Below are 22,701 nucleotides of genomic sequence, written 5' to 3' on the forward strand. Positions count from 1 at the left end.
AATGAGAAAATAGGCTTGTGTGTGTGTGTGTGTGTGTGTGTGTGTGTGTGTGTGTGTGTGTGTGCGTGCGCAAAAGACTGAGTTATGTGCTGCTTGAATGGGGATGTTTGCATTTGAATGTGGTGGTGGCGGTGTGTGTGTGTTTGTTGCTACAGTATGTTCATCTGTGTGTGTGAGTGTGTGTGTGTGTGTCTGTGTGTGTTTGTTGCTATGGTCATCTGTATGTGTGTGGTGGGTATGCATGTGTGTGTGTATGTGTGTTTAAATGTGTGTTTATACTCATAGGTCAGTTTGTGCAATTGCCCAGCTTCAGCCTCCCAGGCCTGCCTGAAGCCTCGGTCTTGTTCCACACCTGGCCTCAGCCGAAATAAATTACCCATTGATTGTTTGCTGCTAGAGAGAGAGAGAGAGAGAGTGCCGCCCACTTCACTGTGCCAAGAGTGGCCACATCTTCATTTTACTCCTCCACTGCCTTATTTAGTCCTCCAAAAGAAGAGAATTTCACCATGGACTCCTATCGGTAAATCGGCCCCCTGATTGGAAATGTGTTCTTTCAAAAGGGCACTTAAAAAGGAGAAACCACATCAAAAAGAACTACTAAATATTTAGGATTCTCTTCCCCATTTCTTGCCAGTGGTCATGAATGTGTTTTGTGTGTGTGTGTGTGTGTGTGTGTTTATGGACTGAATTATGCTTATATTTTGCAATTGAATATGTTGTTGTGTGTGTGTGTGTGTGTGTTAGTGTGTGTGTGTGTGTGTGTGTATAGTGTTCATGTGTGGAGAGTTAGTCTATCTCTCTGCCTATCTGTCTGAGAGAGGGAGATGGAGAATATTTGTACCTGAATGTCATGTGTGTCTGTGTGTGTGTGTGTGTGTGTGTGTGTGTGTGTGTGTGTGTGTACATTTAAGCAAGAGCCAAGAGCCTGGCTGTCTGCAGTGTGTAAGCACTTCTGCACACACAGGCATCTCACTGAATCACTGAGTGTCTGTGTCTGTGTGTGTGTGTGTGTGTCCTCCACTGAACGGCCGTGTGAGTACAGCGAGAGCTTGCGATACGTCTGACGGATAGCCAGTCCACTGACTCATAAGAAATCTGGAGATTGGGGGGTGGGGGGGCTGCAATGCAGTGCCAGCCAGCCAGCCACTCCATCTCTGACTCACACGCTGTCTACCCCTTTAATGGGAACATTTCCAATCCTTTTTTTTTCACCCTAAATAATAGACTCAGAGCTGACCATGGACATCGGGCCGCCAACATTTTGTCCTAATCATAATATTATAATAGAATAAGAAATTGCTCACGGAGTGCGCCACGCGCTATGCAGATGACATATCTTCCGCCCACATGAGCTTGCAGTGGGGCTAATGCACTTTTAATAGAATTCTACCCTCCTGGAAATATCAGACACATCCAAATGTTCAGGGCTGTTGCTGACGGTGAGATTGTTTCCATAATTCAAGAATCAATTTAATTATTGATTGTAATTCAGGGTAAATGCCTCGCTCAGTGTTGACATGTTTGGAAATCAATTATTCATGAGGTTTTACTCGCTAACATTAATGTCTTACCTCCTTGTACAAACAAACTCTCTGCCAGCTACCTTGCATTAATCTGAACACTGATGGGACAATGCACTCAGAATTACTGCTCCATGAAGCTATAACGTTACAGATGTTTCATTGTTGCTCTTCCAAATGGTGTTGGCAATTTTGTTATTATGTTTTATTTTGTGTGTGTGTGTGAATGTGAGGTTATCTTGATGCTGCATTTTGCATTGTCTGTGTGGAAGTATTAAAAGAGACAAAAAAAATGAAGTCCAAGTTTCCACTGTGAGGGAAAAAATGTCTGGAGAGGAGAGACGTACAAACAGGAGATAGGAAGAATGAGATAACACAAGAAAGGTTAACAGCAAGAGAGAGACAACGAAGAAACAGTCGGAGGGAGACATAGAGAGAGAGAGAAAGTCTGTTGCACCGCTCAGCCTGTTGTCACCTCCCTGTACACCTCACATCCCAGGTCTTTTGACAGTTTTAATCAACAAGATAAGGCTGTGTGCGATTTCATTAGTGTCTGCCTGTGTGTCCCCTGAGGTGGTTGGAGTGTATGTGTTTGTGTGTGTGTGTGTGTGTGCAGGGGGGGTGGGGGGTGTTTGTCTGAGTCACCTCCATCACGCGGTGCTGCACACAGTAGAGTCTCAGTCCGATACACTCAGCATGACCTCTAGATCAAAGGTCAGGCCCCAGACAAAGTCACACCTCATGGCCGATAGGAAAAGAAATCCCCTGGGATAACAGGTGGGATTATGTGTGTGTGTGTGTTCATGCTCATAGGTCAGTTTGTCCAATTGCCCAACTTCAGCATCCCATACATGTGTGTGTGTGTGTGTGTGTGTGTGTGTGTGTGTGTGTGTGTGTGTGTGTGTTTTATCATGGATATCTTTGTTGTTTGCTCCACACACGCACACACAAACAGACACACAGACACACACACACGCACACACACACACACACACAAACCCTTGTATATTTCTCAAAACGACCTCAGTCCAAAAAGAAAAGATGTTGCAGAAGCGAATGGTCAATTCCAACAGGCATCCTGCAGAGCTGAGCACTCGATACACCTCATTCTGATCCGGCGCCGTACGCACACACACACACACACACACACACACACAGAGAGAAAAAGACAAAACAAAAAGAAAAAGCAATCTCAGGGAGATATTCACCTTTCACTCTGCAAATTCTGTCGGAGGATTTCACTGCATCTGCCTCCAGGCGTGACTCAGGCGAGGCGCACCGCTCGCTCGATCTGTACTTTTTACTTTACTCTCAGAAGCAGGCCGTGCCAGGGAGCGTTTGGAGGATGTGACGGGGGTGGCGGGGGGAGGGGGGGAGGGGTGGCGAGGGATTGTCAGCGACCACGACGGTCCACTGACACTCCTGACGTCTGACCTTATTAAACTAAAGCAAATGCCAATATCTGTGTTCAGGAGGGGGTCGGGTGGAGGAGGGGAGGGGGGTTGTTGTGGTCACCTTCAGACAGTTTGGCTGTGGCGTGCAAGTGTGTCCAAATGCAGTTTATAAACAGAGCGCGGCAGGTGGGTTGGGGGGTGTTAGGTGGTGGTGGTGGTGGGCCATGGAGGGCTATTTGTTCAGACTTCAACTAGTAAACATGGTGTGACACTATCCAGGGAGACCAACGAGCAATCAGTGTGTGTTTTATGGCTTAGCATTTTTTTCCATTGACAAGTAGCTTGTGGCTAATGAGTAGCATCTGGCTAAGTGAGCTTGGGTGGATTAGTTACATCTCTCCAAGGTGTGACTGGAAAGCCAGGATTCTAGAGGATTCTACCCAAGAGGGAGGGATAAGGTAGGAAGCAGCTGCTGCAGAGATTGGAAGTGCTTCTACAATCTTCTTGTATGGATGGAGTGTTATTACATATTCATTACATAGTAATACATGGCACACTACCATTCAAAAGTTTGGAGTCACATAGAAATGTCCTTGTTTTTGATCATTAATGTTGTAAACGACTGTTGTAGAAAGAAATGGCTGATCTAGTGTAGATGACACATCCTCAATGCTTCTATCCTAATGAACATCCTCCTTGATTTGGATAGGTACCCATGGACATTATGTTCCTCAATCTATCCTCTTTAAATAGACGCTGAGGCCATTTTGTGTTCTTATTTGAACTGTAACAAGCTTTTTAATGTTTAATTTATTTACGAATATTATACATGTTGATATCACTTAGCCTCATCATGTAAGTGTGTGCAATGTTCATGAGAATTGTTGCCATAAGTAGTATTGCATGATTTACGTAACTGACATAACTGACTCTGTATGAAACACCATTTCAGTTAGTTGTCCCACTTAAATTTTCCAGTGGTGCCCCCCTTCAAAAGTCATTGAAAAACAGGGGAATTAACCTGCTAAAGCTAAAAGAATGAGACAGCATTTCGAATGCTTTTATCTGTCACTTGGTCAGGGGTGTCAATGAAATCAATTTAGAAAAATATACCTCCTACACCTTGCTACATTACGCTAGTCTACTGCAATGGTTGATGGCCAAGCAAAGGTCGGCTATTTAAGTTAATAACCCTGATTTTCAATAATGTTGATATTAAGACATTTAAACAATACATTTTCAAAAAAACTTCCAACTAACAACTGGAAGCTGTTACTGTCAACATGATTATTTACTTTATTTATTAGACATTTTTGAGGAAAGAAATCAGAGGAATTTGATATTATGCATTAGGCTAGATCACTTGTGATTTGCGTTTGTCTGAAAGAAGAATCCTAAAAGGAAATCCTGAAGTTCTCCTACGAGCCAATTAAGGACAAGCCTGTCGTCCGTATGAATAACTCAGCGTTTCACGGTATGAAAATCATTTGCGGGGAAAAGTGCTGGTGTGTGTGAAAGTGAAAAACAAATTGGCTGCAAGTGGCAGTGAGACTGTCCTCATCCGCCACTGAAAAAGACAAGTTCTCATCGTGTGGAAGGGAAACACAAGGGTCTGTGGAACGAGAAAAGAGACTCTGAGCCTCAATCTCCGTAGGACAGAGTGAGCCAACTGAGACTGCAGGGCTGGAATAAAGGATCAGAGAGTAGAGAGTTTTGAAAAAATGTGAGAGAGGGAGAGAGAGTGAGAGAGGGAGAGAAAAGGAGAGAGAGAGGTAGAGAGAGGGGGACAAGTGGGGAGAGGAAGGATCAGAGATGGGTGTTAGAACAGCCGGACATCACATTTCGGTGGAGAAAAAACAGGTCAAGCGCAGAAACCAGAGAGAAGGACAGAGCGAGAGACTGATCGGCAAGAAAGAAAAAGCGTCCACTGCCTGATTCTGCAAAAAAAGAAAAGCCCAAACAATGAAGAAAACCACAGAGAAGCATTGTCACACAATAGATCCCCCCCACCCCCACATCCACCCCCCCACACCCCCCCCCTCATCTCTCAAAGCACACTGGGAGCTAGTCGTGTGTGGATACCATGGAAACAGTCATGCAGTCACCCCCGTGCATTGATCTTATTGACGCACTATATCAGACGGACCGCTTTTGAAGGGACGCCGACGAACTGCGCAGGCGCACTCCTGCTCCGGTCTCTCCATTTGTGTGATGGTCCATCTCCAAGCCACACAAGCATGGTGGAAAGGCCCCTACAGGCTACACGTGCCACTGAAGAGGGTAAGAGAGAGAGAGAGAGAGAGAGAGAGAGAGAGAGAGAGAGACAGAGAGGAAACAGGACCGGAGAGATTTAGAGCATATGTTTTAATGACCTCTTGGGTCGTGACCTCTGCCCCGCCCACTATTGCCGCTGTCAGTGGCGCGTCGAGAGAAGGACGTCCCCCCTGGGCGCCTGTGTCACGACCATTAGGAGAGAGGCTTCGTGATGTGGCCCCTACAGGATAATAGCACTGTTGACGAGAGAGGGAGGGAGAGAGAGATGGAGAGAGAGAGAGAGAGAGAGAGAGCAACTGATTGTCTCCCTTCATATCCCAGAATCCTAGTAGGGGGGTTAGTGCTTGGCCCACTTGCTTTGGAAATCAGTGTGAGTGAGTGTGGGAGTGAACAAGTGTTTGTCTGTGTAAGTATGTCAGTGGACGTGAATGTGACATGGAATGTACTGTATATAGTGTGTTCATGTCTGGCATTACAGCATGTGTATGTGTTCTGGCATGAGTGAATGTATGCCAACACATTGTACTTATTTGTGTTGTTGCCAATGGATGTGTGTGTGTGTGTGTGTGTGTGTGTGTGTCTAGTGTGTGTGCGTGTGCGTGTGCATGTGTGTGTGTGTGTGTGTGCGTGTGTGTGTACCAGACAGTTTGGAGTAGATGTGACCCTGACCACTCCATCTGTCTGACGTGTGCTCCATATCTCAGCTCACACGGGCTTCCTGCCAACAGTGTGTTTTGTAGAGACGCCGCGGCCCCAATCGCGGCCCCAATCGCGGCCGGTCGCATCCACCTTCACTACACCAGGGAAACAGGTGCCCGGTCGCCTTTCACTTGAACCGGGGAGGCAGAGACAGGCGGGAGAGCGCTGACGAGGCAGTTCCACTCGGCATGTGGCGCTCCGTGATGTGACCGGCTCGCCGCCGCCGACCTTGTTCAGAGCTCAGCAGAGCACCACATGCTTAGTCGCCTCTTCCTCATCCTCTCCCTCCTCCCGCATTGGACACAGGGCAAAGGGGAATTACCTGATCCTCATAACTAAGCAGTGCCTCTCCCGTCCTTCAACCCCCCCCCCCCACCCCACACTTGACTTTATCTTATTTTATGCCAAGACCGAAATGCACTAGGTCACAACAAAGGCGATTTAAAAAACGAAACAGTGCCGTGTGAACATATGCGAACGGCTCATCGTCGTTAACTATGCATGTTAAGTGCTTTGCATCAGTCATAGTAGACAGGGGTAACCCCCCCCCCCACCCACATGAAGCTGGGGAGAGTAATTGCACCATCTGTAATAATTTGATGGGCGAATCCTCGACTGCCATCGCCTTGTGCGGGCCATGGAGTAACTATGGATATTATCAGGCTCACGTGTCGGTGTTTTCCATATGTGCGAGTTAGGCTGCTCCGCAGCGATATGGGGATTCTTCAGAAGGGGCTTTTTAATGGAGATGAATTATGTTTGGAGGCATTCTGGGACCGTGCTGTGTGAGATGGTTATTGTATTTCATTGTGTGCACAGCAGCATTCCATCTCGGCGGCCTCCAGATTGTTCCGTGTGCCAGATCTTGCTGCATCAGTGTAATAGCGGATCGGGCAGGGGAAGGCTCTGCAGAGGAAGAGGGTGTGGTGGCTGGGAGTTTAGGGGTCCAGGGACGTTCCTTGTCCTTCCAGAATCCCGCATCATCCCAGGGTCCTGTAGGTGGACCGCCTCGTCTGATTCCACTCACCTCCCTAGGGCCCGAAACATGCTCCATGTCATGGACTCGTCCACCTCCGCAGCACACCTGATCAGACCCCTTTCTCTCATCTACCAGAGACTTTTCCCCGCCCCCTAAGATGGCTGGCCTTTCAGATGTTGAGCTGCCCTAATCTCCCCCAGCCCTGAACAAGAGTAGTAGTAATGAGAAGATTTCCCGACTTAATGCTTTCTCTCCACCGCTCGTGCCGCCACCGCTCACTCGCTCGTTCGCTCACTCGCTCGTTCGCTCGCTCGTTCGCTCGCTACGTGCTCTCACCCACGTCTCCCTCTCACGCCTGACTTCCTGCGTTTTTTTTTTCCTTCTGTTCGGGCGCCCGCCAACGTAAACACTAATGACACCCGCCTCGCAGGCCTGCATTGTTCAAACACTGTCATTTCCGTCGGTCGCCGGTGATTACCTTTGTTCCCTACTGACCCTGCAGGGCTCCCTTAACGCCACTGCAAAACTGAGCTGCCTCGGAAAGGAAGAGGGAGAGATAGAGAGATAGAGAGAGAGGGAGAGAGAGAGAGATAGAGAGAGGGAGAGACAGATAGAGAGAGAGAGAGAGAGGGAGAGAGAGAGGGATAGAGAGAGGGAGAGAGGGAGAGAGAGAGAGAGAGATATAGAGAGGGAGAGAGAGAGAGGGAGAGAGAGAGAGTTAGACAGAGAGAGAGAGTGATGGAGAGAAAGAGAGAAGGAAGGAAAGAGAGAGAGGGAGAGAGAGAGAGGGAGAGATAGAGAGATATAGAGGGAGAGAGAGGGAGTTAGAGAGGGAGACAGAGAGAGAGAGAGTGATGGAGAGAAAGAGAGAGAGGGGGGAGAGAGAGATAGAGAGAGGGAGGGATGGAGAGAGGGGGAGAGATCCAAACATGATTTCATTCCACCTACCCATTGCGTTAAGGCCGTGTTGCCTCAATGGCAAGGTTTGATTTACATTTTTGCAGGAAATGCAATGCCTCAGTGCGAGGGAGCTGGTTTACGATGGCTTCTGGTGAGATTGGAGAGGTGAGAGGGAATTTGTCCAAATCTCCAGACTGCATAGAATAGAGAGTCGGGGAAAGTGGGGTGTGGGGGGAGCACAGGGAAAAAAAGAAAGAAATGATATCCTTTGGATTCTCTGGAGGATAAATCTATCAACTGGAAGAAAAAAAGCAGACAGGACGCCGCAGTGGTGATGTAGGGAGCTTTCGTTCTCGGTGCGACCTTCAGCCGTGGCTGTCGTGACCTGATTTCAGATGCTCCCCAGCCCTCTTCCTGAGTCCCCCCCCCCCCCCCCATCTCCCGATAGCCAGGTCGCATCTATTGGCCTCCAAGATGTGGCAAAAGATCAGAGGGACTATTGATGACATCGTGCACAGATCTGAGGTCGGTCAGCCCTTGACTCGGTCGCTGTGCCTCGACGTGGCACCTTGCTCTTGGTCTCATGCCAGCCAGGGGGAAGGAGGCTGCCCGCCTTCCCAAAAAGCCCTGGTCTTCCAGGAGACTGCTGACCTCATCCCCCCAAAAACTTGGCCGCGCACCTTTCACGATCGAGATGTTCTGATCTCAAGAGTCTCTCTCTCTCTTGAGAGCATCTTCCAAGTGCCGTTTGTTGTGTGCAGTTGAAAAATCCGCTCCGCACCAATTATCCTCCTGCTGGTGGGTTTGTGATGAAAGAGGCCGGTGCGCAGCGGCGTGCGCTGTGGTTCAAGGCGTAAACTAGCCACCACTTCAAAGGGCCCCTGCTTCACACTCCTCATTATGCCGCAAATTGTAGCGGAGAAGTGAACTTTTATCTCCCTTTTCCACCTAGATATACACTTATGAGTCATTTTAGGCAGTGCTTGCAATGTCGTTTGGTGAGTTTTTTGCTGGAGAGCTATACCTCATGAAAGATTATAATGAAAGCCAGTTAATGGGTTTAATATACGCAAGGCATCACTTTGTGGTGCTAAAATGTTGACAAAAAGGCTGTATGTTGTACCAGTGGATCTCATTGGCACAAGCTTAAACTAGTCCTTGGATTAAGAAGTCATTTATTTTGAAATTGAGATTTCTCATTGCAAACTTTAGGCTGGATCCAGAGCTTGTAGTAATCCCTGCTTTGGGAGGCTGCCATTGCCTATTCGTCTCCAGCGTCTATAGTGTGCCAGGGACTGTTTGCTTGGGAAAGGGTTCCATTTGGCTGTGTGTAGGAGGACACGAGCGAGATTTCACGCTTTACCATTGTACACACATGCTTTAGCATGTGGCTGTGCTAGTGCGCTTTGTCACCACGCGCCCGTGCCTGTGCGCACGTGGGTGTTTGTGTGGTGGCATGTTGAATAAACACCCTGGCCGGGTTTGTGTGTCAATGTGTGTCATAGTGCGAGGGGTAAAAAGAACTCACATTCACAACTGTGCCAGTCTGTGAAGCATGTGGAGGTGTTGTTTTTGCCACGAGGCAGCAAACCTTAAGGCCACTGCATACAGTAGGGTACCACAGAAAAAGGCTTCAAATCAATTGCTGTGCATATCTCTCTCCCTCTCTCTCTCTCTCCTCCACTCCCTTCACTCATTCTCTTTCAATTGCTCTCCCTTTTCGTATGCATGCACTTTTCGCTGGCTCTCACTGACAATTTCCCTGCATTCACAGGGGAAGCCTAATGCACGCTAACTGCAGGGACCTGTTGAAAAATGGCCTCCTTTCTTGCCACTGGGGGTTGTCCCAACGATGTTGCTTTAGATGGCGGGTGGATGAGGATGAGCAGGGCGAACTGGGGAATAACGAAAACACAGCTGGTGTAGCGGCGGCAGTAACGGAGTTTGACTATGCCACCCCAGGGTCTAACCCAGGGAACTGTAAATGACTAAGACTTCGATCAAATTAGGCAATCAGGTTTGGGTACTGAACAAACAGAGATGTGGTTCCATACAAAAATACAATTTTATTAGTCCAAAAACACAGCAAAGTAGTAGGCACTCTAAAAGCTGATGTCAGCAATGGTAAAAACACTTCACACTGAGTCACTATAATGTCACTACAATGTCACCAAATCACAGCATTTCAGTAGAGATCAAACAGTTCATCGTCATCAATAACGCACAACAACAAACACCACATAAGAGTGGTATATGGGTCAGTGTACTGGCATAGAGTCTCACGCACACACACACACTCACAGAACCAGACTGAGGCTTACCGGTGGGCGTCCAGCGACTCAGGTATGAGTATCCAAAGAATCCACCTCAGACACACGTGCAAGGCCACGCAAACGCACACACAGCACGGCTACGGTCACACTGTGAGAGCACCCACACTACACACTGAAGAGGACCCACCACCTCGAGGACACCGTTCCCACCGTCAGCACTCAGCACCTGGACATACAGCAAGGACAGAAGACAGTGTTAACTACAGGTCATAGGTACACACATACACACACACACACACACGACACAGACACGACACAGAGACGGACACAGACAGATCAAGTCAGTAGAAACAGATAAAACAAACAATCAAACAGACAGACAACAATGAAATGATGTTTGTGAAACAACGGCAGCACTGATGCTCTGCAGCGGTAATCGCCTCCTCTCAATGATGCAACTCAAATGACAAATAATAACATTGCATGAAAACAATTGACAAAGTAAACTAGGTTCCTGGCATTCCACAGCACTAAGCAAACGGCCTCCTGCCGAAGGACACAAACAACACAAAACTGAAAGAAAACAAACAACCCAAATAAATTCACAATTTAGGGGACAAGGACACACAACCCACTCAAACAATCACTACACCACGTAACAAACACATTTATTCAGGTCTGAGGGCAGGTGCTCGGCCAGCCACACTGGTGGCCTATGATAGTTTGTTCAGGTCAATGGGCTCAGTCAATTAGCTTGATCCTGGTAAGTAGCACAGCAGATAGATGGTGGTGCGCTAACAGCGGCTAGGCAAAGCAGCAGTCGGCAAACACTTCCTTGCTATGGTAGCTATCCCTGAAACACACAATAAAAGGCCTATTAAGCTACCACCCAAATAAAGTAATCACCTAGCCCGAATGGAAAAGACCTACCTGAGCCAGTTGATACACGAAGCTCGCAGGCAATGCATTGGCGTGCGAGGCAATGACAGTAACAATGCGTTATTCCGCTCAATCTGATGTAAGACGGGGTAGCCACGACACAGCAGAGTTCTATAAAAGATCGGAGCTCCACATAAGCCACGAGCAAGCTGGGCAACGGTAAAACATTTGCGGTAGGCCTTTACGTACCTGTGACACAACCGGAAATCAGGTGAACCCAAACAATACAAACTTCTGACGTTGTGTGCTGCCCTAAGGGTATGTTCGAGCTATAACATCTCCCTCGTGACATGATTGGCCACCAAAGACATAATGTGAGCCAACCACGAACTGGATAGAAAAGAAGAGAGCCAACCATAACCAAATGAGAAGGGGGATGGCTGGATTCAACCCCAGTCCATCCTGCCACACTGGCACGTTCTCTCCCTGTACCTTTGTGTTTTGATCACTTCTTTTTGTTGGCCCTCATGATCACCCCCTGCCTCTACACACACACACCACACACACACATACACACACACACACCACACACACACATACACACACACACACACACACACACACACACACACACACACACACACACACACACACACACACAGAATATGCTGAGAAAACGAGGGGGGGGGTCTGCAGCATAATGGATGGATATAATAACCTGCTGCAATAATGGTGCAGCTTTTTCGAGAAATTCGCAGCACGCTAAAACAGTGCTGCTTAATCATGCATCTATGCCTGTGGAATGAAGCACCGGAGAAAGCAGAGAGAGAGAGAGAGTGAGAAAAAATAAAACAAGAGAAATTGCATTAAACATGAGTTTGATTGGAGTGTTTTTACAGTATGCTCCACAGAGCAGCTCTGTCCCCCATCACCTCTAACACAGATCCTATCAGGCTTCACCCAGAGCCACTGGGGATGATGAGGGCCTCCTGAGGGAGCTCAGTGACTGGGCTATGCACCGTGGAACCACTGGCTGAAGAGCCACATCACTATGACAACAATAACAGCCACATCACAACGACAACAATAACAGCCACATCACTACAATAACAACTAGATGTACCGCAGAGCGGTACAAAATATGACCGCCACCCAGTCCAGCATATTTTTTCCAGAAAAATAAGTCACGCTTGTCAAATTGTGTTCATTTCCTACTTTGTTCCTTTTTTGTGTGTTTGTAATTGAGTGTCTGCGTCTGTCTGTGTGTGGTTGTTTTTGTATATGTGTTTTGTGTGTGTTTTTTGTGTGTGAGTGTGTGTGCGTGTGTTTGTGTATGTAGGTGTGTTTGTATGTGTGGGTGCATGTGTGTGTGTTTGTATGTGTGTTTATGTGTTTATGTGCGTGTTTGTGCGTGTCGTGTGTGTGCATGTATGTGTGTGTGCATGTGTAGTGTGTGTGTGTTTGTATGTGTGTGTGTGTGTGTGTGCGCATGTGTGTGTGTGTATGTGTACATAAATAAAGCAAATCAGGGAACCACCTACTCTTTGCGATAAGTGCCATGGGATCTTTAACAAGCATCGTGAGTCAGGACCTCAATTTAACATTCATGCAAAGGAAAACATCTCCTGCAGAACAGTGTCCCTGTCACTGCAATAGGACATTGGGATTGATATTTGTTTGGTGGCTTTTGGCCACAGGGAAGAGTGCCACCTACTGGCCAGCCACCAACACCGCTTCCAGCAGGAACCTACTCTTCCAAGGAGGTTTCTTATCCAATTACTAACTAAGCCTGCTTAGCTTCAGTAATTCAGCAAAGTTAGGGTATCTGCTGGTCTGGCTGCTGGTTAAAAACAAAAGGTGAAAGGCATATAGGATTCTAACTGTCTCACTGAATTGCATTATGCACACTCAATTCTCACTGGTATCTGCTAGACAACAAGTACCAAAAAATGATTAGTTCATAGATTTCACATGTAAAATATGTGTGTGTGTGCGTGCGTACGTGCGTGCATGTGCTTGTGGGTGTGCCTATGTGTGTGCCTGTTTGTGTGCATGTGCATGCATGCGTACATATGTCTACTGTGTGTGTATGTGTCATACGTATGATTACTGTGAATGTATGTGTGTGTGTGTGTGAATATCTGTTTATGCACATGTGTGCATATGGAATGGGTTAACATGACCCCTGGAGGCAAACTGACGCAAAAAAAAAATTGGTCATCCTAGGCCCTACGGTTCTCAAGATATTCACAGAAAACTCTGTTGGTGTACGGTCACTAAATGTACACATAAATTCATTTATTGTATGGCCCCCCAAGAACGAAAGTCCACGAAACTAGGCATGCATTCGGAGGGTGTCATAATGATCCTACACTTTCAATTTTGTGCAGTTTTGACCATGCCAGAGATATTGTGATTACAACACCTCATTTTTACTTTTTTGTTTTTAACTAGGTGGCGCTATACATTAAATGAGTAGTTATGGAAAGGGTTGACATGGCCCCTTAAGATCAACATACAAAGAAAAGGTGGTCCTCCTAAACCCTACGGTTCTTGAGCTATTCACAAAAAACTGTGTCTGCCCTACCCTCCTTTCGGGGGGTTCAGTCCAGTGGGGGGGCTACAGATCAAAACGAAAAACGATGGTTCCATGCTAGGGCTACATGCCCACCAAGTTTTGTGTACCCCGGTCTTTCAGTGTCATGGGAATCCTTGACGGAAAATTGGCCATGCGAAAAAGAAAAAAAAAGAAAAAGACAAAAAAAAAATCTGACTAAACCTATATGATCGCCGCTTCGCTGTGCGGCGGTCATAATAACACATTGTGTTTATTTGAGTCTGCTCCTTAAGGATTTTTCGGTAGGAAAGGTCTAAAACAAACGCAGATACTTTTAAATGAAAATCGGACCTTAACACATGCTGTAGCTCTATGTTAGATTTTAGTGGTTTTCTGTATGTCATTCTTTTGGTTCTTTGTTTAATACTGCAGAAACTGCGAGGACAGGATGTTTATTGTAAGCAGACAGAATATTGTCACCTTACAATAGCAAATGGTGTACCTCCCCCACAAGACGTCTTAATTGAATAAGGCTATATCACTGTCTGTTCCCCCCCCCTCCAATCTGACCCCAGACATGAATGTATATTCTGGTATTATAATTAGCCAGAAGTTTCCCAGATCTTTGCTTCAGTTCATTACCTTGGCTTCACCTTGAAACGCTGTGCTGTGCTGTGCGTACAACAGGGTTACCAGAACTCTGTTGTTACATCCAGAATAAAGAACTATTCTTTCGCAAGCCAGCCTCAAGTTTTTACCTGCTCTTAACTACACTGGAAACTACTCGGTCAACTGTGTCTCCATTTTGGAATTAAGGAGACAATTTTAATAGCATTCTTTAGTCTACAAAACGCTGACTTTAAAATTTGTCTTGTCTCCAAGTTAGCATTTGCTCAATGTTGCTTATTGTGCCACCGGAAAAACCAATATGAAGTTGGGAAACGATTGATGGTTACCTAAACAAGTAATGGAGTGACTAACTGCACAATAAGCAGCTAAGGCAAGACTAACCTTATCATTCAGTCATTTTTATCAATTAATGAACAAAACTCTTTTCAAATTGATCACGATAAATCATTTTTGAGGTAATAAATGAGGATATGAATGAAATGAAATTTAAAGGATTGATGGAAGTAAAAAAGTAAGAAACTTGAGTTAATTACTAAATAAATAGATAGACAAAGACACTATCTCATCCAGTTAATCAATCAGTTAATCAATAAGTCACCCGGAAATTGGTCCCAATGAATCACTTAAGTCAGTGACTGTGTTTTTTTTACTTTTTAAAGAAAACTTGTACAGTTGGTGTAGAGAAGAAAAAAGAGAGAGGGGGATAGAGAGAGAGAAAAAAGATAATTGCAACCGCTTCATATCTGGACCCCTAGAAATAAATTGTGCTCCTCATCAGTCTTTCCATACGTTTGAGTGGGCATGTGAGCACAGATCTGATTAGATAAGTCACGTTTCATAAGGCCCTGATAATCAAATCATTAAAGATTAATGGAGACCGCTCGACTTCCTGTCGCTGTTACACTAGGAACCATTCAATTATCACAGACGTCAAATGGGCCACTTAATTCACATGCAAATGGAGCTAGATTCAGTGGTGGTGGCCGGAGGTCCCATTCCTTTGAAACACACAAATCGTGGCACTGACTCACTGGATGTCTCCGCCACTGATGTCCAGTGACTCTCTCTCTCTCACTCTCTCTCTCACTCACTCACTCACTCATACACACACACACACACACACACACACACACACACACACACACACATACTCAAATCACAGGTTTTGAAATGGGTGGGATGGAGCTCGCTTAACTTTGGCTTCTGATGGTTGCCTCAGAAACATGAAAGTATTTTATGAGCTGGAAGACAGTGACGAGGCGTGGAATCGTCAACATGGAGCAGCACCACCACCACCAGATGTCACTGTTTCCCCAAAACCGTCCCCCGTTTCTATTCCCCTCAGAGGTGACAAAATAAGCTCAGGCTCACAGAAGAAGCTGCCTGGAAATGCTGCAATGCTGATGTCTGCGCCGGCGACATCCCACGTGCAAGGATTACAACAGGAAATTGTTAACAGTCAGCCCTGTTAGGTAAACGTGTGCTGTTTTCACCAAAGCCTTCCCCCCCCACCACCCCACTCCCACACACCTCCTCAAAAGAAGACTAGGAAGAGAGGAGGAAACGCATGAGGACGAAGGAGGGGAGCGTGCTGCTTTGAAAAGCACCAAAGCCTTGAATGCTAATTTGCCGTCTTTGATAGTCTTGCATTTCCTGAGACATGAAAGAATGCTTTTTTTTATTTGCTTGTTTTGGAAAGGGGGGGGAAACAAAGACAGAAGTTGTCGACAGTGAGTGGAAGCCCCTTACTGCAGCCAGGTGTGTCTGTTTTCAAAAAGCACAAAACAAATGCCGCTCACAGTGTGTGCTGTCTTCTCTTAGCGGTGACGGCCGATTGATGGACATACTGTACTTGCAGCACCGAATGCGGCATTCTCCTCAAGCGTCTCTGACTTGTGTGTGGCTTGTTATTAAACAATCTGTTTGAGCTGGACGCAGGTAGCACCACACTCCCCCAGACCATCTCCACCCAACCACACCAGCACCTCCACTACACTGATTATCAATGCCCCGCCGCCACCCAGGAACACCAACTAGTGTACCCAACAAACGTGATCGCATAATGACATGGTGGGCACAGCAGAAGGAAATGCCACACAGCGATGGCAGGGTTGTGCGCAGGGTGTGTGTGTGTGTGTGTGTGTGTGTGGGGTCAAAGCAGACCGCAGATGACTCCTGAAGGGGGTATTAATTTGGGATAATTACTATTTGTCATGAGGACGGGGACGTGGACGTGGTGTTTTGCGAGCGAGCGAGCGAGGGAGGGAGCGGCGCACTGATTAAGTACAGTAATAGAGAGGGGCTGAAGACGGCCCAGATGCTCATTAAATGAACTGTAACTGCAGGGACTGTGCAGAGGAACGGGAGGGTCCATCACTCACGCCCATTTGAGCCACTAATGACATAATGGCGCTCGCTGAGGATGATGAAGAGGTATAACTGGCTGGCGTTAAATGTATGAATGAGCACTTTGTCCCCTCTCAATATGGCCTGTCATATCCTGTTTGTGTCGGGCGTGCGCGTTAACTTCCGAAGGGGGTTTCGCTGTCGGCTGATAAGAAAGGACCACTTAATTTTTAATTCTTTGTGGAAACGCACAATGTGTCTGCAGTCATGGTTGCACTCCTTCTCACTCTCTCTCTCTTCCTCCCTCTCTCTCTCTCTCTCTCTTCCTCCCTCTCTCTCTCTCTCTCTCTCTCTTTTAGGTGGTGTGTGCATTGCGCAGTCGCTAAAGATACCCCGTGAGCCGAAATCAGGCGAGTTTTTCAAGATCATCGACCGGCTGATGGAGACCCCCAACGCTCGGGCCATCATCATGTTTGCAAACGAGGATGACATCAGGTGAGCCCTTCCCAGATGTGACCTTGTGGTGTCAAATCCACATTAAATAATACAACTCATAAGAAGTCCGCACACCGTGGATGTATACTGCAGATGATGGCTTTAATGCACTCCGGAGCATTGGTGAAGCAATTAAGTGAAAGCAAAGTAAGCAGTGAGCAGTGAGCAAAGTGAGCTCCCATCCTCTGGCTGTTGTCCAGCCTTTATACCCCTTCAAGTCATCCCAGACAGCACCCTCTATGTTTACAGATAACTGACCAAGTAATATATGGTACTTCACCTTTGCCCTCTCATCCTGTCATTCATACATTCTTTAGGTTGTGCCATTCTTTAGGTTTTGCTTACATTTCCTGGCACCAAACCTTATCTATGCCATTTTCTGCCAGGCCTGCTCTTTCCTTAAACCAGTCTTCCTTTCCCACACTGAACATACTACAGAATTCAGTTTCACAAAACAATGATATTACACAGAATAAAGATACTACATAAAATATATATAAACTAAAGGATATATTTCAATAAAGGCCACGACAACCTCTGACCTCTTTGCCAGAGTCGTCAGCGGGTTGTTTACCCACAGGGAATGTATCAAACGGAGGGGAGGGAGGGAGGGGGCAGGAGGTGGGAGGTGGCAAGGGAGGAGGGGTAGAAAATCAGGTGCAAAGGGAAAGAGAGAAGGATAGAGGTGAGCAGCAGGAAAACGGCAAGAGAGAGAGAGAGAGAGAGAGAGAGAGAGAGAGAGGAGTGACAGAAAATAAAACAGAGTGAAAGTGAAAGTTATGGGGTGCAGAAAGTGGGTAATGCAGGGACTAAGGCAGGGAGGCTGATGATGAGGAAGGGATGAGAGGAAGAGAGTGGTATTGAGAGAGAGAGAGAGAGAGAGAGAGAAAGAGAGATTTGAGGCAGCCACTGAGACAGCAGTTATGTCTCCATTAAGCCTGTGACTCTCCCAACTAACACAGTGTCCTCCCTTTACTTAAGCATTTCCTCTCCAGCAATAATAATGGCCCCTCTCGCTTACCATAAATGAACTCAAAACTGCACGTGCCTCCTCCAAAAAAAACAAAAAAATGGTATGACACAGAGTGAGGTGGAGGGAGGGAGGGAGGGGTGAGGGGTGAGGGGAGAAAAGGAGGAAAAAAGAGTGGAAAAAAGAGGAGGATAAGGTAAAGCAAGGCTTCCTGCGCCTGCAGGGTGGGAATGCTCCCGTTTCTACATCCTGCTCCGCGCGGCGCAGGTCTGATTGGGCCCACAGAGCTTTGCCTGAGCTGAGCCTGTTACGTAAGCCGGCCCCCGAGGACCAGCTCTCATCAGCTCTCTGGTGCTGCCTGGGTTGGGAGCAGGGCAGAGGGAGAGAGAGAGAGAGAGAGGGAGAGAGAGAGAGAGAAAGATAGAGAGGGGAGGATGGGAGAGAGAGAGCGAGAGAGGAAGAGAAGGGTCCCACCAAGACACCAAGGGATCTGCTGCTGGACTTAATAGAAAGTTGAAAGTGTGACCATGGTGGATGTGGGATGCAGCAATATGTGCTTACGTGAAGACATTTCTGGGAACCATTAAATGTAATATCTAATGGTCTACATCCTTAGCAGACCCTATGGATTTGTGGGAAGCAGAGAACACAGCTAAGGGTATTGGTTCTTTTCCCATCGTGCATATAAACTGTAACAATAAATAAATGGGTTGCATGGCTACTTATGTTGCTATTTGGTGTGCTGGTTGATAAAAAAAAAAAATTTCTGCACGAAAAGTTGGAAAAAAAGTAGAGTAGTTTGAAGTAAGTAGAGACCAGCTTGCAAGAGGAGAAATAGAATGGATGTCTACTGAAAAAGGAACAGTTCATGCTACCAAGTAACTACAAAGCATTTTCAAAGCGAGGCATGTGATTGAACTCTGTAGGTAAACGTCTCCTCATCTCTCCAGGCTTCTCCTCAAACACCAAGATCTGATAAGTTCATACAATTTAAACTCGGTGAATATTAGCTTATTATTTCACATGATTAGTAAATTGGTCATGCAGTGCTACCTCTTTTATGCATTTACTGGATAGAGAGATTATAGCAGTAATAATTCATCTGTCATTCAATAATAATTATGGTCAGAGGAATAATTAATTTCTTATCCATTCTTTCTTTCTTTCTTTCTTTCTTTCCCTCTTTTTGTGTTTCTTTCTTCCACTACTGTGCTCCTGTCTTCCACACAGACGAGTCCTGGACGCCGCCAGGCGCAGGAACCACACGGGTCACTTCCTGTGGGTGGGCTCTGACAGCTGGGGCTCCAAGATCTCGCCGGTGGTGGGCCAGGAGGACGTGGCCGAGGGCGCCATCACCATCCTGCCCAAGCGCGCCTCCGTCGACGGTAAGAGGCTCACCAGAGCACCCTGGGAAGGGAAGGAGAGAGGAGGGGAGGCGAGGGGGCTGAGGTGGGGTGCTCTGGGGTGGGTCGTTGTCAGAAGGGGGTTAAAAAACGTCACCTCTACACTCTCCTGGGTATTTGCTTCCTGATAGGTGTTATCACACAATTGGATAAGACCTTCTACTCCAGGGGCGAGAGTGAGAGAGAGAGAGAGAGAGAGTATGAGAGAGAGAGAGAAAGAGATTAAAGAGTTCTTTTATAGGGACTTTCTTATAGTATAGCATGTGACAGAGGAGTGAGCGAGAAATAGAGAGAAAGAGAGAAAGACAGAGAGCAAGAAAGAGAGAGAGAGAGAAAGAGACAGAGAAAGAGAGAGAAGAAAGAGAACGAGAGAGAGAGAGAAAGAGAGAGAGAAAGAGAGAGAAGAAAGAGAATGAGAGAGAGAGAGAGAGAGAGAGAGAGAGAGGTCTTTTATAGGCTTTTCTTATTTGGTATTCTCCAAGAGTGCAACCACTCTCGGTGTTACTGTGGCCTCTCCACCCGGGCTTAGTGCCCAGATCAGGGAGGGGGCTGTTATCTGCCGCGCTCCCACTGGGCTCTGTGTTATGGGTGGCTGAGTAGCGGTTAGCGCCACTGCCGCTACGCTAGAAGACTCTAGTGTTAGCGCACAGAGAGCTGCCTGTAGCCAGCAAAGGCCCTAATGAGTCACACACACACACACACACACACGTATACAAGCTCAGACAATGATGAGACGCCAACACACTAACACACGCACACAAACACACGCACAATCGTACATGCCTGCATGTGTGCACACACGCACACGGAGTGACAGAGGCGATTCTCTTGGGGTACAGTACATCTTGACGATGTGTCCCCAATTAGCACGGCTTTTGTTAGAACCCATTAGATAATTGTATCCTTAGGGGGAGGGACAGTTAGGCGTATAGACTGCGTAAATGACAACTGCTTTTTTCCCTTGTCCTTCTTGTTTGTTCTCGCCGTGAGTAGGAGGGATGGCGTGAAGTCATGGACAATGCTTTTCACTCACTCCTCTCTGTTTTACTCTCTCTCTCTCTCTCTTTCCTTTTTTTCTTTCACATCTTTCACCCCACCCTCCTCCTCCTCCTCCTTCTCCTTCTCCAGCTTTCGATCGCTACTTCAAGAGCCGCTCGCTGTCCAACAACAGGAGGAACGTGTGGTTCGCCGAGTTCTGGGAGGAGAACTTCAACTGCAAGCTGGGAATGCACGGCAAACGACCCGGAAGCCCCAAGAAATGCACAGGTAGAGTGGAACAAGAGAGGTAGACAGAGAGAGAGAGAGAGAAAGAGATAGAGCGATAGAGAGAGAGAGAGAGAGAGAGAGATGACTGTGATTGTACCTTGGCTGAACCGTGGGGGAGATGGCCTTGGTCATTCATAATTCAGAGGACGCACCGGCGTGTTCTCACGCAATGCAACAGAGGCCGGGCCACAGAGGTGGAAAAGGCTTTCTCTTCTGACTACTTCCTGTTCTTTTTTATTAAATAAAGTGAAGAAAAACAGAAGAAAAAATGACAGGAGAGAGGGAAGGGGGGCTGTTCTGTGTGTGTGTGTGTGTGTGTATGTGTGTGTGTGTGTGTGTGTGTGTGTGCGCGGTGACAGTTTGCAGGCAGTCTGGCGTTAGTGAAGGCCCTTTCTTGCATGAATGGTCTTGGTGTACGATGGCGAAGCGTGCATATCGCCCTTAGTCCATGCCCAGACGCGCGCGCGCATTGTCTTTAGCCCGTGCCCAGACACGCGCCCATCGCCCTTACTCCATGCCCAGACGACATTTGGACTCTTTCCAGTGTCTGATTTCATCACACCTCGCCAAGCGCACCCCGGCAACGTGTGCAAACTCGCTCTCACACACACACACACAGACACACACACACACACACACACATACAGTACACACACACACACACCGTGTGCAAACTAAAGGTCTCCCGAAACATGCTGAGAAGGGAGGGTGAGCGAACGAAAAAATTACTGAGCAGGCAGGCAGGCGAACGACACAGTGCAACTGAGGGATTTAAAAACGGAAAATGATGAGGGGAAAAATAGACAAAGAACTCAAGACTCGCCAGCAGTATGTCTAACCATATTCTGCTCTCTCTCTCCCTCTCTCTCTTTTTTTCTCTCCCTCTTTCTCCCTCTCTCACTTTTTCTCTCTCTTTCCCATTTTCCTTCGTATCAGTACCTCTCACCCTTTCACTTGCTCTCTTCCCTCCATCCTCCTCTCCTCCTCTCCCCCCCGGTCTGTCCATCACCGCGGTGAAGCCCTGGGGGCAGGCGACGTGTGAGCGTGAGCAGGGCTCAGGCACTGGCCTGGACCACAGAGGGCTCTCGTGGGCTGAAGGCACATGCCTCAGACAGGCAGCCAGCCGGGGAACAGGCAGCCGTGAGTCAGGGAGCTAATTTGGGAGCTAGGGATCTGAGGCGAGGAGAGGACAGCCAGGGAGAGAGAGGGGGGGGGGGGGGGGGGGGGGGGAGAGAGAGGGGGGGAGAGAGAGAGAGATGGAGAGAGAGAGTGAGTAAAAGAGATCAAAACCAAGGGAGGATATGATGCACACAGAATTGGAGAAATGGAGAGAGAGAGAGAGAGAGAGACACACAGAGAATCTGAGAGAAAGTCTCAGAATAAAGATGGAGAGAAAAACATAGAGTAAGAGAATGAGAGAAAATGTGTGGCAAGAGGAAAAGAGAGAGAGAGAAAGAGAGTGTTATGGTTATGTCAGAGTGTGTGTGTGTGTGTATTTCTCTCCGGCGGTGTGTGACACACAGCACACAACGAGAACAGCGCAGACGGGATGGGGGGGGGGGATCTTATCTACGTCCACCACAGTCCACTCAGCTGAGCAGAGCAGAGGCCGCTTGCGAAAACGAGACAGAAACGTCGGCCTGTTTACCAGAGGGAAACATGGAGCAGGTCAAGCAAAGACTGCCGAGCAGTCAGCTCACTGCCATGTTAGTTTTCCAGGAACAAAAGCCGACAGGGACAAACAGACGACCTCTACCACTGATACGCTGGCTGCAGTGGTGCTGCAGTGGCAGAGCTGCCATACCTGTCGGCCACCTGAGGGGATGTTATCAGTGGAGTGGCCATCGTGGCATGTTTGTGCCAGCATACAGAAGACGTACATGCCACAGGCGTTGGCATGGGGGTACTCGTGCGTTGGGAAGATTCGAGGTGCACTGTAGATTTCATGACTTATAGCCTCAGTGAGAAAGATAACTGTTGAAGATGGTACAGATTTGAAGCTGTGTGTGTCGGTGTCTGTGCGTATGTGTGTGTGCTTGTGTGTGTGTGTGTGTGTGTGTGGGCTCTAGACTGCATGATAGTGTGTAAAAGGAAAGTGTGATAAGATATTATGTAG

The 22,701-nt window shown here is 47.4% G+C and overlaps 1 protein-coding gene across 1 annotated transcript in view; it reads left to right on the top strand.

Moving 5' to 3' along the window:
• The window catches only part of grm8a (glutamate receptor, metabotropic 8a), a 119,567-nt gene that overhangs the window by 38,305 nt on the left and 58,561 nt on the right, over positions 1–22,701 (top strand). Inside the window, exons 2-4 of the mRNA XM_076297069.1 lie at positions 16,811–16,946; positions 19,147–19,301; positions 20,448–20,585. Coding sequence (XP_076153184.1) covers positions 16,811–16,946; positions 19,147–19,301; positions 20,448–20,585 — 429 coding nt within the window. The remainder of the gene's footprint in view (positions 1–16,810; positions 16,947–19,146; positions 19,302–20,447; positions 20,586–22,701) is intronic.

The sequence above is a fragment of the Alosa pseudoharengus genome, unplaced genomic scaffold (genome assembly GCF_046254945.1).
Source record: "Alosa pseudoharengus isolate Yale_2024_CS ecotype anadromous, Long Island Sound unplaced genomic scaffold, YU_APseudo_1.1 YU_APseudo_1.1_scf_20, whole genome shotgun sequence".
Lineage (NCBI taxonomy): Eukaryota > Metazoa > Chordata > Actinopteri > Clupeiformes > Clupeidae > Alosa > Alosa pseudoharengus.